The sequence below is a fragment of the Anabrus simplex genome, chromosome 14 (assembly GCF_040414725.1).
Source record: "Anabrus simplex isolate iqAnaSimp1 chromosome 14, ASM4041472v1, whole genome shotgun sequence".
Taxonomy (NCBI): Eukaryota; Metazoa; Arthropoda; class Insecta; order Orthoptera; family Tettigoniidae; genus Anabrus; species Anabrus simplex.
This window is the reverse complement of record NC_090278.1, coordinates 55,276,389-55,300,993: the sequence shown is the minus strand read 5'-3', so window position 1 is coordinate 55,300,993 and position 24,605 is coordinate 55,276,389. Positions and strand designations below refer to the sequence as shown.

The window sequence follows — 24,605 nt, the reverse complement described above, 5'->3', positions numbered from 1 at the left end:
CTGGCCATTTTTGTTCTGTACTTAACATCCCTTCAACACGTACTACATGTACGTAACACGACCTAATACGTTGAAAGTCTGTTTCGATTGAAAGAGGAGAACCTTCAACTTAATCCCCCAGTGGGTGGGGGGCGGTAGAATAACACCCACGGTATCTCCTGCCTGTCGTAAGAGGCGACTGAAAGCGGCCCCCGGGGCTCTGAACATCAGAGCGTGGGTTGGCGACCACGGGGGCCTTAGCTAAGTCCTGGTATTGCTTCCACTTACTTGTGCTAGGCTCCTCACTTTCATCTATCATATCCGACCTACCTTGGTCAATTCTTGTTCTTTTCAGACGCCGACGGTATTACGTATGGAGGCCTAGGGAATCTTTCATTGTACCACCCTTCGTGACCCTTGTCTTCCATTGGCCAATGCCTTCATATTTCGAAGAGTCAGACCCCTTCCATTTTTTCTCTCGGATTAGTGTTATATAGAGGATGGTTGCCTAGTTGTAATACCTCTTAAAACAATAATCACCACCACTACCACCACCACCAACTTTAAACCCAGCTTAACGATGTAACATTGCGGCTTGACGATTTAGACCAGTATGGTAGGAGGAATTCCACCGAAATTCACGGAATTCCTGAAACGAAAACAGAAGACACGCTGGAATTAGTGAAGGTGTTAGGTCGAGCAATGGACATTGACGTGAACAACGAATTGATCGAAACCTACCACTGACTAAAGAAACAACCCCATCAGTCTTCAGCGGGAATCATTGTGAAGTTTGTGCAGAGAACAGATAAAGAAAACTTCATGCGGAGACATAAAGTGGAGAGGAATCTGAACGCACCCCAGCTTGGCTTTCCAAGTAATAGAATAATCTACATAAACCAGAACTTACCTCCTTATCGTAAGAAGATTCTTGGGCATGCGCGCAGATTGAAGAATGCAAAGAACTACGCGTATTTGTGGGTTGATTTTTCAGGCTACATAAAGCTTCGAAAGTGGAAAGAGGACCAGTACGTGTATAACCTAGAAACGTTTGAAGATGTCGTAAGTTAAACGACTTATCTTTCAAACTCGTAATGGATTATAATATAATTTCTGTTTATTATCAGATTGTGAGAGGACCTAGTACCAAACTAATATAATTTTACGTAAATAGGTCCGATTCAGAACATGATGCACTGTCAATTTCCGAGACATGGTTAAGGAGTGACGTCAGCAATAGTGAACTCTTAGAAAATAGGTATAATGTATATCGTAGAGATAGAATGGGTACCAAGAGGGTAGGAGGGGTACTTATTGCTGTCAATCAGGAGATTATGTCACAGCAACTAGATTTAAAATTTAAGGATATTGAGACAGTATGAGTTAAAATAGTGTTACATCATCATACATACTACCTTGTATCTGTATACTTTCCACCTGCCAGTGATCTGGAAGCATACTTAACATTTTATAATATATTTGAAACTAATGAAAAACTTCAAATCCAGGACTTCATACTTGTAGGCGATTTCAACCTTCCATTAATAGTTAGTTCAGATTATGATATGTTAAATGGTGCAATCGCATACGAGTCCGTAGCTAACTTTATGTCTCTGTATCAATTGAAAACTCTCCGTAATGCTTTGAACGTTAATGATAGAACTCTTGATCTCGTTTTAACTCATGTAAATGGTGTAACTGTGAGCAGAGAGCAATATCCATTCGTCCCAGAAGATGCACACCACCCTGCACTCTTAATTCTTCTAGAACCAAAAGGTGAACGTGATCGAATACAGCAAATTCGTACTATAGCGTATGATTTTCAGAAAGCAAATTTTCTTGGTATATGTAACATGTTTCGAGAAATGGACTGGCCTGACTTGGGAAAAATTGAAGATGTAGATGAAGCAGTAGAACATTTTACGTAAAAGTAAATTCTGTCTTTGAAGCCACGGTCCCCAAAAGGGCATTTTTTTCGAGAACTGACCTACCCGGTTTGGTTTATTTCGGATATAATCCATAATATTAAGTTGAAAGAATTGCATACAAGACGTCAAACATTTTCTGATTATATAAACAACTCAGGAAAGATGATAAAATCTTAATCAACAGAGCGTACAATTGTTATATCTGTGAAATTTAAAACAACATCATGAAAGATACTAAATCATTCTGTAATTTTATAAGAAATAAGCGAACTCAAAAAGATCCACCCTTACAGAGTATGAAGCTTAATAATATTGCGTTAGATAATAGTCATATTATTTCCAATGGTTATGCAACGTTCTTTGAATCTGTATACTCTTCTTCCCCACCTTCTTACGCTATTCCGGATACACCGCGATTACTGGTAAACGATTCCCTAGGAGTAGAATTTATAACCACAAGTGAATATAGAGCAGCTACTACGAAATTAAATTCCAAAAAAATCATATGGCCCTGATGGGATACCTCCCTACATCCTAAAAGCGTGTTCTGAAGTGTTACTCGTTCCTTTTATGAGAGTGAATAATTTGATACCTAAGAAGCAGACATTTCCCAAAGCCTGAAGAATATCGAGAGTTTGTCCAATCTTTAAATCTGGGGACAATAAGACGATTGAGAATTACCGACCTGTCGGTATTTTATGCACTCCGTGCACAATCCTGGAACAGATTTTATATTGTCGTATTTTGCTCATGTAAAGAGGGCTATAAGTGAATATCATCATGGCTTTATGCCTGGTAGATCGACAATTAGCAGTCTCATTAATTTTACGCAGTATTCTTTTAATGTGCTATATAGGCAAGGAAATATTGATGTGATTTACTTGGATTTTTCGAAAGCCTTTGACAAAATTGATCATGACATTTTATTGAAAAAGCTCTCTGAATCTGGAATGACTTCGCCAATGCTAACAATGACTTAATCCTACCTTAGCGACAGAAAGCAGTTTGCAGCATATCGCAATTGTAATTCAGAAATTTTTCTGTATATTCTGGTGTTCCACAGGGTTCAAACCTGGGTCCGTTGCTATTTAACCTTTACATCAACAATCTCCCATCAAAGGTTAAGATTTCAAACTGCTTTTTATATGAGGATTGTGCAAAGCTTTATAAAGAAATAAAATGTTATGGAGACATAGACCAATTATGAAGCGACTTAAATCAATTATACGAATGGAGTATAGAAAATTATTTATAGTTCAATATAAAGAAATGTTACTTCTTAAAAATCTCCTAAGGGACACGTGTACTGTATCAACAATGAATTAGTGACGCAGTTTAATTCAATTAATGATCTAGGAATGCGCATCACAAACAATTTGTCGTTTAACCCACACATTTATGACACAATTAATGATGCCTACAAAAAACTGGGCTTTTTAATCCGTTACACCAGAGACCTGATTAATATCCAAGCCGTCAAACGTTTGATCAATACACTTGTGAGGTTTAAACTTGAGTTCGCGTCGGTAATTTGGTATTTTATCTAAATCATGCGGAGAAAGTCCAAGAACGTTTCTAACGTTACCTTTACTTTAAGAAATATAACAGGTTTGTTCCTAGCGGAATAATTCACTATAAAGATCTCCTGAAATAATTTAACTTCACTTCATTATTAAATAGTCGTATAATACATAATCAAAAATACCTTCATAGATTTATCAATAATGTGGTAGATAACAGTTACTTTCTACAACAATTCTCGTTCAATACCCGGAAAGGAAGTTTATGACACATACATCTCTTGTTTCTTCCGATTTCTTAAACAGTACTTTGTAGAAGCTCACCACTGTTTAGAATGTGCACTACCTATAACGTCTCCGTTCATACATTTCCTGATCTTGATCTAGACTTTGCTGTTAGATACAATTATTATGTAAAATTATTGAAGATGGCACACTATGCTGGGCACTTTGAGTTCAGTTAAAACAATATTTTTGAAAGTATACCTATAGGTGTGTATATGTACTATATTTATACTTATTTCGTGGTTAGTTTGTGTTTCATTTTAGTATTTAATTTGAATATAGATAAACAAAATGTAGGAAAAAATGCAAACAAACTGTCATTACTAGCGTCTACTTGTACTTAAGATTTAATGTGCTGTTCATACTGATTGCCACAATTCATCTCTTAACAAACATATATATTCCATGCCTTACTTTCCATGATTTCCTTTTTTATATGTCAGTTGCTTTAACTGGTATCTATTTAAGACTAGAGTTATTTCTATTGTAAATTCTAATTCTTAATTTATTTTGTGTTTCTGTATTTCTACTTTTATTTTATTCATTTTTAGATATTAAGTTTTTTTTAGATCTTAAGTCCACTTCGAACTTGAAAAAGTATTAACGTGCTGCAAATTCCGTTTGCTGTTTTACTTGTTAATAATGTTGTATATTTTTATTTTGAGATGTTAAGTTAATTTTGACATTTGTTATTTTTAATAATTAATGTATAGTGAGTGACTAAGCCACCTGTAATTGGAGAAACATCTCTATTGGTGGTATGAAATTTAAAAAAATGATTACCCCAACGACGATAATTCCTTTTATTAACACCCAGGTACTTACAGTGTTCCCCGTGAAATACTGTCACCCCATCAACACAATAATTAGGACATTTCCTCTTGGTAAAACTTACAACTTGACTTTTCATCCCATTTACATTCATACCATTGACTGCTGTCCACCTTCACTACATTGTCTATGCCCCCCTGCAGTCATTCACAAACCTGCAACTCATTTGTTACTCTATACAATACAACATCATCTGCAAATATCCTTATCTGCAATTACAATTCATTACCCATATAATTTTATATATAAGAAAACATGTTGTTGTTTGTGTCATCAGTACATAGACTGGTCTGGTGCAACTTCCATGCTACCCTATCCTGTGCTAACCGTTTCATTTCTATGTAACTGTTGTATCCTACATCTGCTCTAAAACTTCTTGTCATATTCATACTTTGGTCTTCTCCTACCGTTCTTACCACCTACACTTCCCTCAAAAACCAACTGAACAAGTCCTGGGTATCTTTAGATGTGTCCTATCATTCTATATCTTCTTCTGGTCAAATTTAGTCAAATCGATTCCCACTAACCAATTCGATTCAACATCTCTTGATTCGTGATTCGATATATCCATCTCACCTTCAGCATTCTTCTGTAACACCACATTTCAACAAATTCTATTCTATTTCTTTATTAACTAGCTATCGTTCATGTTTCACTTCCATGCAATACCAGGCTCCTGACGAAAGTCTTGAAAAACATCTTTCTAATACCTATATCAATGTTCGAAGTAAGCAAAAGAAAGGCCTTCTCTGCTTGTGCTAGTTTGCATTTTAAGTTCTTATTACTTCTGCCATCGTTAGTTATTTTACTACCCAAATAACAATATGCATCTACTTCCTTTAAGGGGAGTTGGTACACCCTATCTTCACAATGTTAAATTTTCCAAATTCATGTTCCTTTTTCTCAAAGACCATTGCATAGAACTTCATAGTATTTACCACACTTAAAGAATGAAGCGTTGTGCACACATTAAGTTTGGTTATATATATTAACTCACAAATAATTTTTGAAGGTTATTTCCTTAGAGGTCAATTTTTATTTTTAAAAAGTAATCATTTGAATAGCCACAATTTTGAAAATATAAAAGACAGAAGAATTATATGAACTCAGTATACTTTAAAACTCCAAGAAGGTGATGTGGTGCAAGTTTAATGTTCCTAACTCTAGTGGTTATAAAGAAAAAAGGAACATAAATCTTAAAATATGTGATTTGAGATAAATTGAAAGGAAGATGAACGATACCTCAGTGCATTCCTGGTCCATAATCTGGATCTGGGTCAATTTTAGCATCTTCATATGATCAGTACGTCCAATACTGTTGTACGGGCTTCCTTCCTGGCACCCTACTACTGTGGAGAACATGACGAAACTAGAGAGAGTTCAACGCCGAGCAGCGACTAATTACTCAACACGGTTATTTAAATACAGCCAGGTCACTGCCTTCCATAACATCCCTCTGTAAACAAATAGATATTGCTTTCCTGAGAAAATCCCTCGCAGGTAACATTCATATAAACCCTTTCAACCGCTTACAGCTGAACTATCGTTCCGCTCAAAGAGGTCGAGGTGTGTCCCTTTTCCCTCCATTTGCAAGAACAATATCATATCAAAGTGGCTTCTTTAATCGTTCTGCTCGGCTGTGGAATGAACTCCCACCACAGATGAAAGAACTACCTCCAGATAAATTTTTAAAGAGGTAAAAAGGATGTATATATAATGAAACCTTCCGTACATAATATAATTTTTCTACTGTGTGAATTTTCAGTATGAGTGAGAGGACGGATGAAAGTTTATGTGATCCTGAGTGAGTAAGACTGTACTGTATGTGGGTATGAGTGAGCCGGCCTAGCTAAAGTATATGTGGGGATTCAAGAGAGAGAGAGAGAGAGAGAGAGAGAGAGAGAGAGAGAGAGAGGGAGAGTGTGTGTGTGTGTCGAATTACTTGAATGTTGACCATGTCTTGTGAGTAGTATGTAAATATGCCTGTAAATACGGTAACTGTATATAAGCACACTATTTAGACTGTAATTGTATATTTGAATATTATAATTGTAAGTGGTGATGGAGGCACTTTCGTGTATGTGGGGCTATGCCCTTTCTCCATTCACCATCCATAAATTGTACCTACAATTGGTGGAAAATAAATAAATAAATAAATAAATAATAATAATAATAATAATAATAATAATAATAATAATAATAATAATAATAATAATTTTCACCTTTCTCTGTTGTTTTATGGTTACCATCTGGGCCTGTATGTCTGATTTTTTTAATCCTTAGATTATCAATTTCATTGTAAATCTTTTGTATGTTTTGACCTGGTCCAATGCCTAAAGCTCTCAGAAACCTCATTCGCCCTGCACACCCCTCATTGTATGTCAAAACTGCATCATTTTCACAACCGGCCTCCTGATTACTAACAATTTCACAATGTTGACCCACGTTCCAGTACGTTTCTTAAAAGTTCCATTAGCACGAGGCATTCTAAAAGTAGATTTGATTCACTACCATAACAAACTAACACAAGTGGTTTCGGTAAGCAACTCCCAACATGGCCGAAAAGCAACTGACGAAGGGAAACAGTTGCTACGCTCTGTATAAACAAAGGATGTGCCATCAGATTGCACTCCTATACCGCGAAGTTTGAAATTACGGACTTTATTTCAAAATATGTGTACCTCGTCGAATAGGTGGGCGTAACCTCAAGTGTCAACTTGATTAAGGGCGATATGAGCCCTCAGAAACGACTTTCATCGGTGTAACAACTGAAATCTTATTTATTATATTTCAAATAACTAAAATTCATAAAAAAATATCCCTAATTGGTGCACCACTTCCCCTTAAGACTTCATTTTCTAACCTAATATTTCCTTCATCCCCTGAATTCGTTCGACTCCACTCCATTCCTTTTGTTTTTGGATTTATTCATTTTCATTCCGTGGTTTTCCATGTTCACACCAGGAAAATGCTGGGGCTGTTTCCTTCCAACCCCTAGCCTATCCTATCCTATCGTTGCCTTAAGACCTATCTGTGTCGGTGCGACGTAAAGCCCCTAGCAAAAAAAAATAAAAAAATAAATAAATTATTTTCATCTTGTACTCCTTGCGCAAGATTCCATCGATACCGTTCAGCAACTTCTCCAGATCTTCTGCAGCCTTAGATAAAATGACAATATCATCACCATATCTCAGGGTTTTGATGTCCCCTCCTTGGGTTGTGATTCCCTTCCCAGATTCCTCTTAAAGGTCCGATATTACTGCCATGTGGGACTTCCCTCTTAATCATGACTGGATCAGATAACGCTCCACCTAATTTATTTCTCTGATTTCCATTTTCTAGAAATCAATCAATCACTACTGATCTACATTTAGGGCAATCGCCCAGGTAGCAGATTCCCTACCAGTTGTTTCCCTAGCCTTTTCCTGAATGATTTCAAAAAAACTGGAAATTTATTGAACATCTCCCTTGGTATGCCTTTGCTGGCGAGATGTAGTGTTTACAGTGCACTATGTCTTCTGGTATGGGCTACATCAAATTTGTTACTTTCATTGACCTGTCTCAGTCTCATCCTTGGCTTTGACAATATGAAAGTGACTGAGGTATGAGTGATGCTAGTAATACCATTCCTTATGCAGCCAGTCCCTGCTATGAATGGTGTGAAAATATCGCTCATAGCGTCGGTTGGTGCATGCATTTCAGTGGGCTTGGCAGACTGATATGTAATAGCAACGGCTGGCTCAGTGAGGAAAGCAACGGGAAACTACCTCACTCCTCATTTCCCTAGTACGCCTCTTCAGTAACGCCTAGGCTATTTATGACAGCTGTTGGCAGAGCTGAAGAGGATCAAACCAGCCTTTGGGCAAACCAGCCTTCGGGCTGAATACCCAACATACTCCCTTGGTAAGTTATTCCAGTCCCTAACTCCCCTTCCTATAAACGAATATTTGCCCCAATTTGTCCTCCTGAATTCCAACTTTCTCTTCATATTGTGATCTTTCCTACTTTTAAAGACGCCACTCAAACTTATTCGTCTACTAGTGTCATTCCACGCCATCTCTTCGCTGACAGCTCGGAACATACCACTCAGTCGAGCAGCTCGTCTTCTTTCTCCTAATTCTTCCCAGCCCAAACTTAGCGATTTTTTTGTAAGGCTACTCTTTTGTCGGAAATCATCCAGAACAAATCGAGCTGCTTTTTCCAGTTCTTGAATCAGGTAATCCTAGTGAGGGTCCCATACACTGGAACCATTCTCTAGTTGGGGTCTTACCAGAGACTTATATGCCCTCTCCTTTACATCCTTACTACAACCCCTAAACACCCTCATAACCATATGCAGAGATCTGTACCCGTTATTTACCATCCCATTTATGTGATTACCCAAATGAAGATCTTTCCTTATATTAACACCCAGATACTTACAATGATCCCCAAAAGGAACTTTCACCCCATCAACGCAGTAATTAAAACTGAGAGGACTTTTCCTATTTGTGAAACTCACAACCTGACTTTTTAACCCCGTTTAGCAACATACCATTGCCTGCTGTCCATCTCACAACATTATCGAGGTCATTTTGCAGTTGCTCACAATCTTGTAACTTATTAATTACTCTATACAGAATAACATCATCTGCAAAAGGCCTTACCTCTGATTCCATTTCTTTACTCATATCATTTATATATATAAGAAAAAATATAGGTCCATAAAGGTCCATAAATGCCACCCATTCTGTCACTCTATTTTCTAGTCCAATAACCCTAACTTTTTTTTCAGTAATCTGCCATGATCTACCCTATCAAAAGCCTTGGGTAGGTCAATAGAGATACAGTTCATTTGACCTCCTGAATCTAAAATATATGCTATAGCTTACTGAATCCTACAAGTTGAGCTTCACTAGAAGATTTTCATAGACTAAGAGATTTAAGTCTGTTCACGAGCACTGCTATTATAAACATCAAAATTATTAACTTTTTAAAAAATTTCAGATTATGGTGAGGCGTGTATTCCTGATTCGGAGATCCTGCTACCTGATGGTAGGTGCTTTTGTAACGCACGTGGCTTCATAGACCTCTGTGCAGGTCCCTTTGAAATGAGGAATGAATCGACGCAGAAAAAAATAGGTAACATTTTTTTCTTTATGTACTTGTTTATATTGACTATGTTCTTAACACTCTGTCAAGCACAGTGTATCTGAGAGATACTTTTCCCATGAATTTTTATTATCATCAAATACATCATAATTGGGAAATACGCCGTTGGCAATGGTCACTTACAGTAGTGTTATAATAAAGTAAAGTTAAAATGAAATTACCCAACAACAGCAACAAAAACATGAGTACAACAAGCAATTCGATAGAAAGAAGATACTAAAAGAAATACTACTAGTTTAACATTCTAAATTCAGCATTATCACATACAAATTCACACAACACTGAAGTAGCCTATTTCCAGTGCTAAACACCAGGGGCGAAGCGTCAGGGGAGACAGGGTAGACAGCATGTACCCTTAACATTTTGTGAAAGAAATATTGTCTAGTTAATTCAATTACTTTTTAGAACATTAAATATTTCCAGATTCGTGACATTATTGTATTCCCCGCTTTACTCATTTTCGTCTCACTTCGGCAATGCTAAGGCTCGCGTTAGTTACACGAAGCACGTAGGCGAAAGTAGACGCTGTCCATTCTGTGTATTTTCCCTTTGATTTTCAAAGCTTTCAGATAGAGCAACACTAACGCTATCTGTAGGTGCTGACTGTGGAACTATGACTTTCCTATGGCGAGATGTCTCCGCTCAGTAGACAGACTCACCGGCGTCTCTTCTTGCTCTCATTGGCTAGTATTTGGATCTCTCTTATAAAGGTGCTCTTATTGGCTACCATCTTAGACATGCTTTTAATGTTATTAATTTGAATTTACTTTATTATAAGACACGTTTAAAATAAATTAATAATATTTAAATACGAAGCATAGTAAACTTACACCTAATAAATGAATGACAGCATCAAAACCCTTCAAGTACGTGCATTTTCTTGCCCGCCAATATTAGTTGCGGTATTATAACCCCAACAACTATTGGCTTCCAGTCTTAATAAGGTACTCCAGAGTACGCATGCGGAAAAAACTGCTTAAATTGATGCTGTATATTCCGTTAAAGTCAGTTTCTAGTGAACGCGCTATGAGTGCATTCAAATGAATTAAAACATATTTAAGGAATTGGATGACCAACCAGAGACTGTCTAAGTTGGGAACTCTAGCTATAGAGAAGAAATTTCTGTGGAATCTTAGCAAGACGCCTGACTTCAAGACGAGAGTAATAGATATATTTGCCGAAATGAAGGACAGGCGGATTAAACTAATTTACAAGAATATTGTTTATGGTGACTTGTACGAACAAATATTTATTTGTTATTTCTCTTATTAAATCTACATATATTGCTATTTTTAATCTAAAAGTATGTTGTTATTTGACAACTCCCGCGGCCTATTTCGTCTATATTTAAAAATAAAGCAAGTGCACGTAGGGTTATAGGTTGTTATTGGGTTTGTCTTATCAGAGTCATTAATATAATACTGAATACAGATGTATGCGTCGAAAACAAAATTCCATATAATAATATGATTAAAACAGTTTAAATAAAAGAAATCACTGTCTACCCCCTTACTTAGTTCACGCTTCGCCACTGCTAAACACTATGGTGTACAATAATATAGGTTGAGCTTAACATTACAACACCGTCAAATACAAATTCACACATACCTTAAATAATTCAGATGCCTTAATACTACAATGTAATGATATTACCGTTCATGAAGAATGCCTCCAACCTCCAACCCACCGTAGCCTCTTAAACTTCAAACACACGGGCGCGTTCTGTGAGTCCGCATCTGCGGTTATCCGATTGTAAGTTTGGCAACAACGCAGACACATCAAGGATATTTCCGCATTGCCTTTGGAGAGAGCCGGGCACGTCAGTGAGTGTGATGCAAAGATTGTGTAAAATAATCAAATAATTTTACAAAATTGTGAGCGGCTGCCAAAGAGACCTCGAGAATTTTGTGAGATGGAAAGCAGACAATCTTCTTTACGTCGCACTGACACAGATAGGCAAGGATGGGATAGAAAAGAGCTATAGCTCATCCGATGTTAAGGAAACAACAAGGTTATCATATCGAAGAGCTCTGATTAACACAATCACAGGAAAACAGTTGCACGTAAATTTGTGAAATTCAGTATGTAAGTTCAAGACAAAAAGCGGAAGAATATAAGCTACAATTTTTTTGAACTAAATTGGACAGGGGGTTTACAGGGTCAATTTTTGATTTGTACAGAATTAGAGGCAAACAACTGCACATAAAAAACCTCACCATTTAAGTGTAAGGCAAACTGGGGGATAAAGTAGAAAAATTATATTTTGATGGGCTTGAAGGATGCATTTAATTGTATTTAATTAATTTCTTCAGGCAATAAAGGCTAGAGAACAGACGCAACAAATAAAAACTGTAGATGACTCTACAAAAGATCAAAGTATTAATATTAAAGAAAAATCACACACGTAGGCTTATCGCATAACACTCACTCAACACAAAACAATTACGCACCGATTTAAAGCCTAAAAACACACACGCAACAAATAAACACTGTAGATGACTTCACTATACAAGTGAGTTGCCGGCGGTTCGCAGAGTGAGGGACTGCATGAGGAACACAGAAGAAGGAAAATGAAGGAAGGCAACGAAGCGATGGCTGTTCCTGCCATTGTGCTTCCTCCCTGCAAATGTATTTTTGAAAAATAAAATGTTATGCAGTTATTTTAATAAGTCGCTGGCAAAAATGCATCATTCTATGGACTATGGACCATGGCGTAACAACTACGGTATCCTGGATCATCTTTTTCCTCCCCTGGCTTTGATCTTCTGCCAATATAGCTTCATTCGTTGGCTTGTCTGCTTCCTTCTTTCTTCTGAAAAAAAAAAAAAAATCACTTTTGAAGATTTCTTCTTCTTCTTCTTATCTCAAAATTAATTTTCGAAAGTGGTTCCTGTTTTGGATGTCTTCATGACTAATGCCCATTCTCTCCATATCAGCACGTATCTCCATAAACCACCTGGGAACATTTTTTCCTTCGAAATGTGTAACGAGTTTTCGAGTCAGCCTTTCTTGATTCATACGTAGGAGATGTCCATAAAATTGTATTCGTCTCTTCTTCATCGACTCTACAATTTCATTAGTCCCTTTTTATAGCTCTTTGTTAGGTATTAATCTTCATTGTCCACCAACATATAGGCCTACAGGTCTCAGAATCTTCCTTAGGATCTTCCTTTCTTTCATCTCCAGTTGTTTCAACAATCCTCTGCTTGTTAAATCCAAGGTCTCAGCAACGTATAGTCCTTCTAGTTTAATCACGGTATTATAGTGCCTTAGTTTTGTTCTCAGACTTAATTATTTCTTGTTGTACACATCTTTCCCCAACTGGTACGCTAATTCCATATTTCCGATCCTTGTCTTGATTGCCTCCTGTTCTAATTCATTAGACTGGATCACCTCACCAAGACATTTGAAGCTCTTGACATTTTCTACCTTCCCTCCTCTTGTGTTCATGATTTTTGGAGCTATTTTGATGTGTGTCATAAATTTTGTTTTTTCAAAAGAGATCTGCAAGCCCGTCTTCATAGCAGTTTCACAAATAATACTGATTCTTCTACTTGCTGATTCGACACTTTTCGCAAAGAGCCAGGTCATCAAGCAAAGGCAATCCTGAATTGTTCTTTCTCTCCCTCTAAGGCTCTTAGTTGTCCTTCCCATTCTCTAATGACCTTTTCCAAGTTTAAGTTCTGTGATCTATCTAATATTATTCTTACTCTTACCCTTCCATAATTTTTCTACTGATTCTATTTTCTGGTGAGCGTATTAGATGCCCTAAAAATGATATTTATTTCTTTTTTCATTGTGCTAGTCACAGGTTCTATTTCTTTATAAACTGTTTTTATTGGAAGCTAGTCTACAGACTCCATTTACTTGATAATTTTTATTTAAACAGGTTCTGACTATTCTCCTCTCTAACCTGAGTACTCTGCCTATTGCAACTGTGTTTGTTGTTTTGAATAATGTTTCACATGCGTGTGTAATTTGTGGCTGGGTGACTGTTTTGTAGTGCTCCAATTTGGTTGCTATTGAGAGACACTTTTTATTATATGTACTCTTGGTAACATGTTGTGCTGTAACCAGTTCATATACTCTATTTTGCCATGCTGGTTTCTCGTTCAGGTTATATGTGATTATTTCACCTAAATATTTAAATTGTTCTACAATTTTTATTTTTTTGGTCTCCCAGCTTAAATTTGTTTGCAAGTTGAAGTTGAGTTAGCGTAATTTCTGTTTTTTTTAAATGAAATTTTCAAACCAATATTTTGAGCAATTTTCTGTAAAGATTTTATTTGTTGATTTGTTTCCTGAATATCATTGGCCAGAAGAGCTAGATCATCAGCAAATCCTAGACAGTTCAAATGTATGTTATCCTTATGAGTTCCAATTTTTATATTTTTAGAGTTGTTCGTGTACCATTCCCTCATAACGTACTCTAGTGCATAGTTAAAAAGAAGAGGTGATAATCCGTCATCCTTTTTCTTTACTAAAATAATATTTGTTTTACTTTTCAAATTCCGCCTCATATAGAACACAAACAACAGACGTAACCATTGCTCTAACATGAATCACAACTGTCTTAGTGAGAGTGAATGCACTCAGTTGCTGAACAAGCTCCGAAACGTGAACAAAAACAGCTTTAATAAAGTATATTTCTCAAGATTCAACTAAAATGTTACCTGATGGGATGAATCACAATATTCATTACAATTTTAACATATTATGAGACGTCACATGGACGTAATTTTAATACGGAAGAATATCATTATTACTCATGATCCGTATAATGTTTTAACACAACATGTACCATTAGATTTTAATATTTTCATTATAATGTGCGTGTGTGTGTGCATCTTTAAAAGGCAGGAGTATTCAGTCAGCAGTATGTAAAGATTGTTGATTACAGGGATAACTTCCAGATAGAGGAGGTGACTAATGCTAACGAAGTATTAAAATTTACATATGATGACAATGGCATTTACAATATAATACAAAAGTTGAAATCTAGAAAAGCAGCTGGAATTGATAAGGTTTCGGGGAATGTACTAAAGACAATGGGTTGGGATATAGTACCATATCTGAAGTACCTATTTGATTATTGTTTGCATGAAGGAGCTATTCCAAATGAATGGAGAGTTGCTCTAGTAGCCCCTGTGTATACAAAAGAAAGGGTGGTAGACATAAAGCTGAAAATTACAGGCCAATCATTCCACGTTAAGAAAACAGTACTGCTCTTATGGACCAACAAGGAGTGAACACACCCCCTCTGAGACACCCATGATTCCTCGTGATTAAGGGATATTATACTGTACTTATACATTATGAAAGACATATGAAAAGGATGAGGCATTTTTGCCCCGAGTTATTAAAATAACTACATAACATTTTCTTATCCATAAATATATTCGTAGGGAGGAAGCTCAATGGCGGGAACAGCCATCGCTTCGTTGCCTTCCTTCATTTTCCTTCGTCTGTGTTGCTCGTGTAGTCCCTCACTGTGTGAACCGCCGGCAGCTTACTTCTACAGTGAAGTCATCTACAGTATTTATTTGTTGCATGTGTGCTTTCAGGCTTTAAATCAGGGAGTACTTATCTTGTGTATATTGCATAGTATTTGTGTGTGTTCTATTACTCTACAGAAGTTGTTACTGAAGATTTTGGTGTTGTGGTGTGCAGCGATACGTCATGGCATACCTTGTAGTGATAGAAAATTTGCCATGTGTTTTACTTGTGCTTGTTTTTGTTATTCAGCTGTTCTTCCTTAAGCGCATTCTAATTTTACCACTTTGTTACACACCGGGCGAGTTGGCCGTGTGGTTAGGGGTACGCAGCTGTGAGCTTGCATCTGGGAGATAGTGTGTTCGGCAGTCCTGAAGATGGTTTTCCGTGGTTTCCCATTTTCACACCAGGCAAATCCTGGGACTGTGCCGTAATTAAGGCCACGGCCGCTTCCTTCCTACTTCTAGCCCTTTCCTATCCCATCGTCGCCATAAGACCTATCTGCGTCGGCGCGACGTAAAGCAACTTGTTTAAAAAGAAAACTTGCATTCTTCCCCTGAAGCGGAGTAGGGAATACCTACTCTCTAGCCAAGAGAGTCGTGGGGGGTTAAAAGTGATGTCCTTGATGTGGGAGAGGGTAAATAGAGGTGATAGAGTCGGGAGATGGATTGTGGGCTTCTTGCTATTGAGTCTTGAGGTATATACAAAGAGCACTAGGAAAGTTTTGCAATGCACGAAAACGGTTGGCTGGACACCCCTGTTATGGTGAGGGATGAAAAGAGGGGTGAAAACTGGTCTAGAAGACAGCAAAGCGCGACCTTCACACCAGTTGTTACCAAGCAGTGGGAGTGAGAACAATTTAAGATGCCAGTGTGGTCTAAAGGTGAATATCGCGCAATTATCCGCTACAATTTTGCTCGTGGATTACCTGTTGACCAGTGCCTGGAGGAAATGACTCCTGTGCTGGGGAAAGACTGTCCACATCGGACAACAATTTTCCGCTGGTACAAAGAGTTCCAGAGGGGAATTTTTGGGGTTGAAGAAGATCCTCGTTCTGAGCGACCGTCTGAATCAGTGACTGAGAAAACATTGAAGATGTGAGCAAAATGTTGCAGCAAGAGAGGCGGTTGACATATCGGCAGGTAGAAGAGACCCTCCACATCCCTGCACCAGCTATTCATTTAAGTCTGCACGACCATCTCCATGTTAGAAAGGTTTGTTACCTTTGTGTGCCCCATTCACTTTCAGAGGAACAAAGGGCACATCGAATGAAATGGTGCCGAAAAATGCTAAAACAGTTTGAAAATGGGACTTCGCGTAACGTCAATAGCATCATTATAGGTGACAAAACTTGGCTTTATTATTACGATGTCCCAACAAAATCCCAAAACAAGGTGTGTCTGTTTGAAGGTGAGGGTACTCCTGTGACTTTGCGAAAGTCAAGGTCAGTGAAGAAAAGGATGATTGCAGTATTCTTCACTAAACGGGGCATCCTGACTCGGGTTGTGCTATAAACACAAGGGACAGTTACTGCGAAGTGGTACAGTGAGATTTGTCTGCCTCAGGTCATCTAGGCTCTCAAGCAGCTCCGTCCAAGGTCACGGCTCAACACTAGGCTCTTGCATCACGACAATACTCCAGCACATCGTGCTAATGTAACAATGGGTTTTCTTGCCAGATCAAGGTTGGCTGTGCTTGATCACCCTCCATACAGTCCCCATGTGACTTCGCACTCTTCCCAGAAGTGAAGATGAAGCTGAAAGGGCGGCGTTTTGCATCCAACGAGGAGCTTCTGGCAGCATGGGATCAAGAGTGTGAAAATGTAACCGAAGAAAAGTGGCAAGGTTGGTTCAGAGACTGGCTTCGACGTATGGGGAAGTGTATTAAGTGTGGTGGAAATTATTTTGAAAAAGTCTAAAGCGTTCACTCACATTGCAAAACTTTCCTAATGCCCTTTGTACATTGGGTCGAAGTGCTGGCAACCAAGAATGAGTTGGATGGCATGTTTATAATTTTCAATAACGCACCATTAATAATTGGAATTACTACTTCACTGTCGTTAATGAACGCTCACGTGGAAGGCCGAGACACTCTACCTGCAGACAGGAAGATTGCTCAGCTGAAACTGAACGTTGCCTTTGATCGCTTAAAATGGCATTCGTCAATCCAAAGAGCAGACACATGCAGGAAACTGCTAAGTTGAAGAAGACTATGATCCACCCTCATATTTCACTCTTGGTCGCTTTCTAACATGGGCACTTCCCAAGATCATTGTTTGTTTACAACGGTGTATGCTGGGATCAAGACTAGACTTCAGTTCTCAGAGCTAAACCCCTCACACTCTTATATACCCTGCCTTGGGGACTGGGTGTTTATGACGTCTTCATCATTCATTTCATCCTCATTAGGTTACCACCAAGCCTATACAGATGCCATGCACCATTATTATTGTTATTATTATTATTATTATTATTATTATTAAATTAAAATTTTGGATGTTACAGCATTACCAGTGGTCGTACTCATCATTCACTGGTTTATTAGTTACATCAGGAGATCAGTATTGGTACCCGACATATGATCACGGGTTCGATTCCTGCCAACAAAAGAGAACACTGAACCTGAATGATGGCTTTTTATTTGAGCAGATCTACCTATAAAAAGAAAACTATATTACTCCTATAACAGCATCCCTGGAGTGTCTTCGTACAAGGATGTGGAAGTAAATGAGAGTGAAATACCAACACTCTGTGATCTATGAGTATGAGGTGAGGAAGTATATACGATGAGGAACGCATGGTTGTTTGTTAGTAGTGGCGATCTGATGGAGCGAAGCCTTAGCACACCTACCCCCTCGGTCCCCGCTACTTTCGGATATACAACAGCAAGCCGCGTAAGGTGAGTTGAGGGGAGAGGGGCGCAGAGTCTGTGCTGCAAGATCAGTCTCCGATGTCTTGCTCTCAGGAATACGTGCAACGTTTTTTTCTCAAAGCTTTCAAATGGAACAATGTGTGAGATGCTTGTATTGTAATTTCGTTTTGATTTCCTCCCTTCTCTTTTGAGGTTTGGGCACCACCAGTCGCCTCAGTATACGCCACAGTTTATTTCCCATATTTAATGAACGTCTGGTATGTTACAGGTCGTATTGTTGGAGGACACGCAGGGTCTATCTCTGAACATCCATATATGGTGGGATTTGAAAAAAATGGCTTACTTTGGTGTGGAGGTACCATCATAGGCAGTGACTGGATCATCACAGCTGCACACTGCTTCGACAGCTCTGTTGCCGATTGCGCATGTATTCCGACGATGGAATGTAAGGTACATGGTCAATCAACAGAACTCCTAGGTTTAAGAAAAAAAGTAATTGGACTCGATTACAGTTATGTAAGCTGAGTTGACCTCTGAACCAGTCCTCAAAAAGAGGTATAAATCCCTAACCTGTCAGGCAATCAATCACGAGACCTCTGGGTAAGCGCCAAACTCCTTACCCCTTGACCGCGCAGCCGGCTTTCTCCATCCTCAATCACCAACGATCTGCATTTAGGGCAGACGCCCAGGTGGCAGATTTCATATTCGTTGCCAGTGATGCTTTTACGGCCCGAATTTATAGACATGATATAGGCTTTTGGGCTTATGTCGTGTCAAGAAAATAAGGTGAAATTCTTTACGTTTCGCAGAGAACTTTGCTCTGAGTCTTCAAAGAAAAATCTTGACTGTCCACGAGAAAGGCTTCTCAAACAATGAGGTTTGAATTTAGATTTTATAATACAAGTGAACGTGGTGCGTTCATTCGTCACCAGATGGCTCCCCGGACGCGGTACAGCGCTGGCGTTCGAAGTGGAAGCTGATGGAATCATCAGAATCAGGGTCACATAACACTTTCATTTTCACGTCCTTCGTGGCCCTTGTCTTCTTTTGGCCGATATCTTAATTTTTCGAAATGTCGGATCCCGTCCATTTTTCCCTCTGATAAGTGTTATATAGAGGATGGTTGCCTAGTTGTACTTTCTCTTAAAACAATAATCACCACCACCCCCAAGGTTGACTCATCTCCTTCCATACAAACTATCACGTATGATTTCCTCCAAGTGAGGGTCAAACAGAGTTGGGAATAAGCAGTAACCCCGTCCTACTCCTCTCTGTAGTCTAATTTATTCTGTTATTTCTCCTCCTATCTCATTCTTGCAGTTGGCTTGTAATATAATTCCATGATCAGTCTTCTTTCTCTCTCCGTTCAAGCCTGTGCTTTTTAAGTATTTTAATGAACTTATCACACTTCACCCTGTCAAATGTCTTCTGTAAAAAAAGGGGGGCGATGAAATGTTTCCGTACAGTCCTGAATTGGGATGCCAATCAGGCAAAATCACCGTGAGCATTGGGGCATTCATCTCACCGACGCAGCAGGTTGAAGATCCCCGTGTGTTAAAACACCGTGTCCTGCTGCGTGAAGAAGTCCACATCCTCGTCCGACAGGAAGTGTCCATTCAAGGCCTTTTTGATGGGATCAGAGGTGTAATAATCGCATGGGGAGAGATCAGGATTATAGGGTTGGTGCCCGAGTGTCTCCCACTTGAGTTGGTGTCATGGATGAGGATAGCTTCCCAGATCGACCGGTGTCTTGTGTCGAAACGCGACCCGTACGGATCTTGCTGCACAACTCCACAACGGTGGTTTTCGACAGACATGCTGCCCCATACACAATCTTCATTCTCCGATGGTTGTCCACAGGTGTTTGTCGTTCGGCAGCCTAGACTAAAATAACAGCACGTTGGTCCTGTTTGGACGCATTAGGTAATATCGTCACCATAGTTCACGTGGCCGCACCTCGGCACGACACGACTGCTACACTAATCTCTTTGCCTATATGTCCGTGCTTATATACCCGCATCGGAGTCGCGCTACGTTGCATGTCCATTGCAGTAACGCCCTCAAACGGAAACTTTTTGATCACGCCTTATTCATATATACGAAACTCAAGCTCTTAAACCAGAAGGAGTTAAAAGGTGTGGTCTGTACCAAACTCTTCTAAATCGTCTCAGTAGTACAGGAAAAATATTTCGTTTCTTGAAAAGTCAAGGGAAATATATTTATTTTCAAGATAAAATACTTCTACAAAGCCGCACCAAATTTAATCGACCTCGATGGACAGATTGTCGCTAGGCGAGTTGGAGATGCAGTTCTTGTGGAAAATGAAGGAAAGCAGAGAACATTTTAGTCCATGACACAGATCATTGAAGTTTACCCTGGTAAAGATGACCATGTCAGGGTGAGACCTCAGGGTTGTGAAGCTGAAAAGGAGAGATAATGAGACCTGTACAGCGCGTCTTCCCCCTCGAGATAACAGTGCCTCCTGAGTGTGAAGAGCAGAAGGATCGACTCCGAGAGAAGAGTTGATTACAAGAAGTGGAAGAAGAATTAAACTCCCACTGTAGTTTTCCGAATAAACTCTTCGTTATTGTGTTCACTTTATTTGTAATATTATGTTTCGTTTTGATTTAACAGTGTAACTGTTACAATCAAAAAGCAGGAGTGTGCTAGATTCTAAATGATGTTTATTGTATTCTGAGGCAGTGTATATTCTTTTGGGTTTGTTGCTCCATGCGATTTGTTTACTATGTGTCAGTGTGAGACCGTATTAATGTCATTGTTTAGGTCTAGGTAAGTGTGTTTTTACATACATACATACATACATTATCATTATTAGACTGTTATGCCTTTCAGCGTTCAGTCTGCAAGCCTCTGAGAATTTACTAAACGTCGCCACCATCCTCGATTTGCAACTAGTGTTGTGGCCTCATTTAGTTCTATACCTCTTATCTTTAAATCGTTAGAAACAGAGTCTAACCATCGTCGTCTTGGTCTCCCTCTACTTCTCTTACCCTCCATAACAGAGTCCATTATTCTCCTCGGTAACCTACCCTCCTCCATTCGCCTCACATGACCCGACCACCGAAGCCGGTTTATGCGTACAGATTCATCCATCGAGTTCATTCCTAAATTAGCCTTTATCTCCTCATTCCGAGTACCCTCCTGCCATTGTTCCCACCTGTTTGTACCAGCAATCATTCTTGCTACTTTCATGTCTGTTACTTCTAACTTATGAATAAGATAACCTGAGTCCACCTAGCTTTCGCTCCCGTAAAGCAAAGTTGGTCTGAAAACAGACCGATGTAAGGATAGTTTCGTCTGGGAGCTGACTTCCTTCTTACAGAATACTGTTGATCGCAACTGCGAACTCACTGCATTAGCTTTACTACACGTTGATTCAATCTCGCTTACTATATTACCATCCTGGGAAAAAATACAACCTAAATACTTGAAATTATCGACCTGTTCTAGCTTTGTATCACCAATCTGACATTCAATTCTGTTGAATTTCTTACCTACTGACATCAATTTAGTCTTCGAGAGGCTAATTTTCATACCATACTCATTGCACCTATTTTCAAGTTCCAAGATATTAGACTGCAGGCTTTCGGCACAATCTACCATTAAGACCAAGTCGTCAGCATAGGCCAGACTGCTTAGTACATTTCCACCTAACTGAATCCCTCCCTGCCATTTTATACTTTTCAGCAGATGATCCATGTAAACTACGAACAGCAAAGGTGAAAGATTACAGCCTTGTCTAACTCCTTTTTACAGTTTAGAAAATTAAAGTACGCTTCAAGTTTGTAAAATTAGAATGAAACATTGTGTGGAAAGAATAAAACCTGTAGTTTAACTTCAGTTCCTGACACAATGAGAGCTCATTGTGGGAAGAGGGAACAGTAGAAAGATGTGACAAGCACAAACATGGAAACAATATCCACATTTTAATACACTGTCTTCTTCAATAGATAGGCAGGGACCATTGAAACCGGAGGAAGGAGAGTTTAGACTCTACTCTCATATACGTTGTTGCCCTCTGTGGATGCAGATACGAGCTGGCACTTCCAAACTGGAGAAGGAAGGTTTCCTCTTGGATGTGGTTACAGTCCACGTTCATGAAAGTTACAACGAGGTGCTCAAGAACCACGCTTATGATCTGGCAGTTGTCAAAGTCAACAAACCTTTCAGAGATGTCAGTAGTACTCTCATCGCAGCGAATCTACCAGAAACGGATTCCGACATACCTGCTGGTACAATGGTAAGTCCTTAAACCATATACTTGATAGTTACATCTATGGTAGATTTTATGTTGATATAGATGTTGATTCCCATAGGGAATCTGAAATATTTGTCCTGAATGAGCAAATTTATAATACCAATATAAATGGTCCTTTATTGGGAATCAACATCTATATCATCTGATGGCCAAGCAGGCATCAATGTTTAGTGATGAGACAAAGTCTCTTAGTGCATTGGCACTGCCGGTGGCTCCAGTTAGCCTACGCAGTGGCCTCCACGGTATGCACTAGCCAGCGTATTGGTAGGTGTGCTAGGTACCAACTGACGAGCCCACCCTAGCACACGAGGGCGAAACGCTGGCAACCAAGAATGAGCTAGCTGGAGAATTTATAATGTCCAATAACGGACCATTTAAATTGGTATTATAAATTTGCTCATTCAGGACAAATATTTCAGATTCCCTATGGGAATCAACATCTATATCATCTGATGGCCAAGCAGGCATCAATTTTTAGTGATGAGACAAAGTCTCTTAGTGCATTGGCACTGCCGGTGGCTCCAGTTAGCCTACGCAGTGGCCTCCACGGTATGCACTAGCCAGCGTATTGGTAGGTGTGCTAGGTACCAACTGACGAGCCCACCCTAGCACACGAGGGCGAAACGCTGGCAACCAAGAATGAGCTAGCTGGAAAATTTATAATGTCCAATAACGGACCATTTATATTGGTATTATAGATTTTATGTTGTCAAATAGCTATATTTACGTAAGAAACTAGCTGCTGTACCCGTGCTTCGCTACGGGATTCTCAGAAAGACTGAATTTGTGGTTTTCCTAATTGGAGTCAACATAGGTCATTAAAAAAACGTCGATAGGAATGTAGCGATCAAAAGCAATGCTATTATATAAAAAAAACTCGATCAAATGGAGAACCGCACATTTGATCACTTTTAACGAACAGATACTACGCTGCCAATCTAATAGTCCAAAGTTCCAGAGCTGGAATGACCAGGCCGCAGACTGCCGTGAACACTCCTCTGCCATTATTACGTTAAATATTCACACTGTTCATTCCAGTCAGTGCCTCAGAGTAGAGATTGAATAGCTCGAATGCTATGATGAACAGTGTGTTACGTACCTATAGTAGCCTATCAGAAAATTTATGAACCAGGGGAAAGGCATGCTAAAGAAGAAAACTATCTAACTCCCCAGCTACTTCCCACCAATATTCAGGCAAGCTGTTACACTCTGTACGACTGGGCGAGTTGGCCGTGTGATTAGGGGTGCGTAGCTGTGAGCTTGCATCCGGGAGATAGTGGAATCGAACTCCACTGTCGGCAGCACTGAAGATGATATTCCGTGGTTTCCCACTTGCACACCAGTCAAATGCTGGGGCTGCACCTTAATTAAGGCCATGGCCGCTTCCTTCACACTCAAAGCCCTTTCCTATCCCATCGTCGCCATAAGACCTAACTGTGTCGGTGCGACGTAAACCAAATAAAGAAATACTCGATACGCAGCAGTAATCCTATCTACCGGAGATGAGTGGCAACAGAATACACAAAGCGCATACAATAAACAGTTGTCAATGTAACGTTATTGTTGATCAATGTTGTGAGCTTTCTATATTGTAGGCCTTCACATTCAATTTTTTTCGACTCTGTGATTTGTAAAATATTTTATACCATAGATTTTAGTTCCTTATTCTCCGACTTTACATACCGATTTTCATTACATTCTGTTTACCCATTTTCTCGTGACTCGGCGCTGATATGGTTTCGGCAACACAAATTCAAATTCATGAATATCTTTGTGATCAGAACCAGTACGGTAACAATGTATAAGACATGAATGATAGGAAATTTAATACTAAATAACCTTAATTATGTAGTATTTATCTATTACACCTCTAATAAGAAATGAGAATTAAATTTTAGGCCCCTAAACTACCATTTTACTCATACATACATACATACATACATTATCATTATAGACTGTTATGCCTTTCAGCGTTCAGTCTGCAAGCCTCTGAGAATTTACTAAACGTCGCCACAATCCTCGATTTGCAACTAGTGTTGTGGCTTCATTTAGTTCTATACCTCTTATCTTTAAATCGTTAGAAACAGAGTCTAACCATCGTCGTCTTGGTCTCCCTCTACTTCTCTTACCCTCCATAACAGAGTCCATTATTCTCCTAGGTAACCTATCCTCCTCCATTCGCCTCACATGACCCCACCACCGAAGCAGGTTTATGCGTACAGCTTCATACATCGAGTTCATTCCTAAATTAGCCTTTATCTCCTCATT

At 39.1% G+C, this 24,605-nt stretch overlaps 1 protein-coding gene across 1 annotated transcript in view; it reads left to right on the top strand.

Annotated features, from left to right (window-relative positions):
• The window catches only part of LOC136885612 (trypsin-7), an 84,459-nt gene that overhangs the window by 23,981 nt on the left and 35,873 nt on the right, over nt 1–24,605 (top strand). Inside the window, exons 2-4 of the mRNA XM_067158302.2 lie at nt 9,530–9,664; nt 18,327–18,508; nt 22,110–22,319. Of these exons, the coding sequence (XP_067014403.1) occupies nt 9,634–9,664; nt 18,327–18,508; nt 22,110–22,319 (423 nt within the window). The 5' untranslated portion in view covers nt 9,530–9,633. The remainder of the gene's footprint in view (nt 1–9,529; nt 9,665–18,326; nt 18,509–22,109; nt 22,320–24,605) is intronic.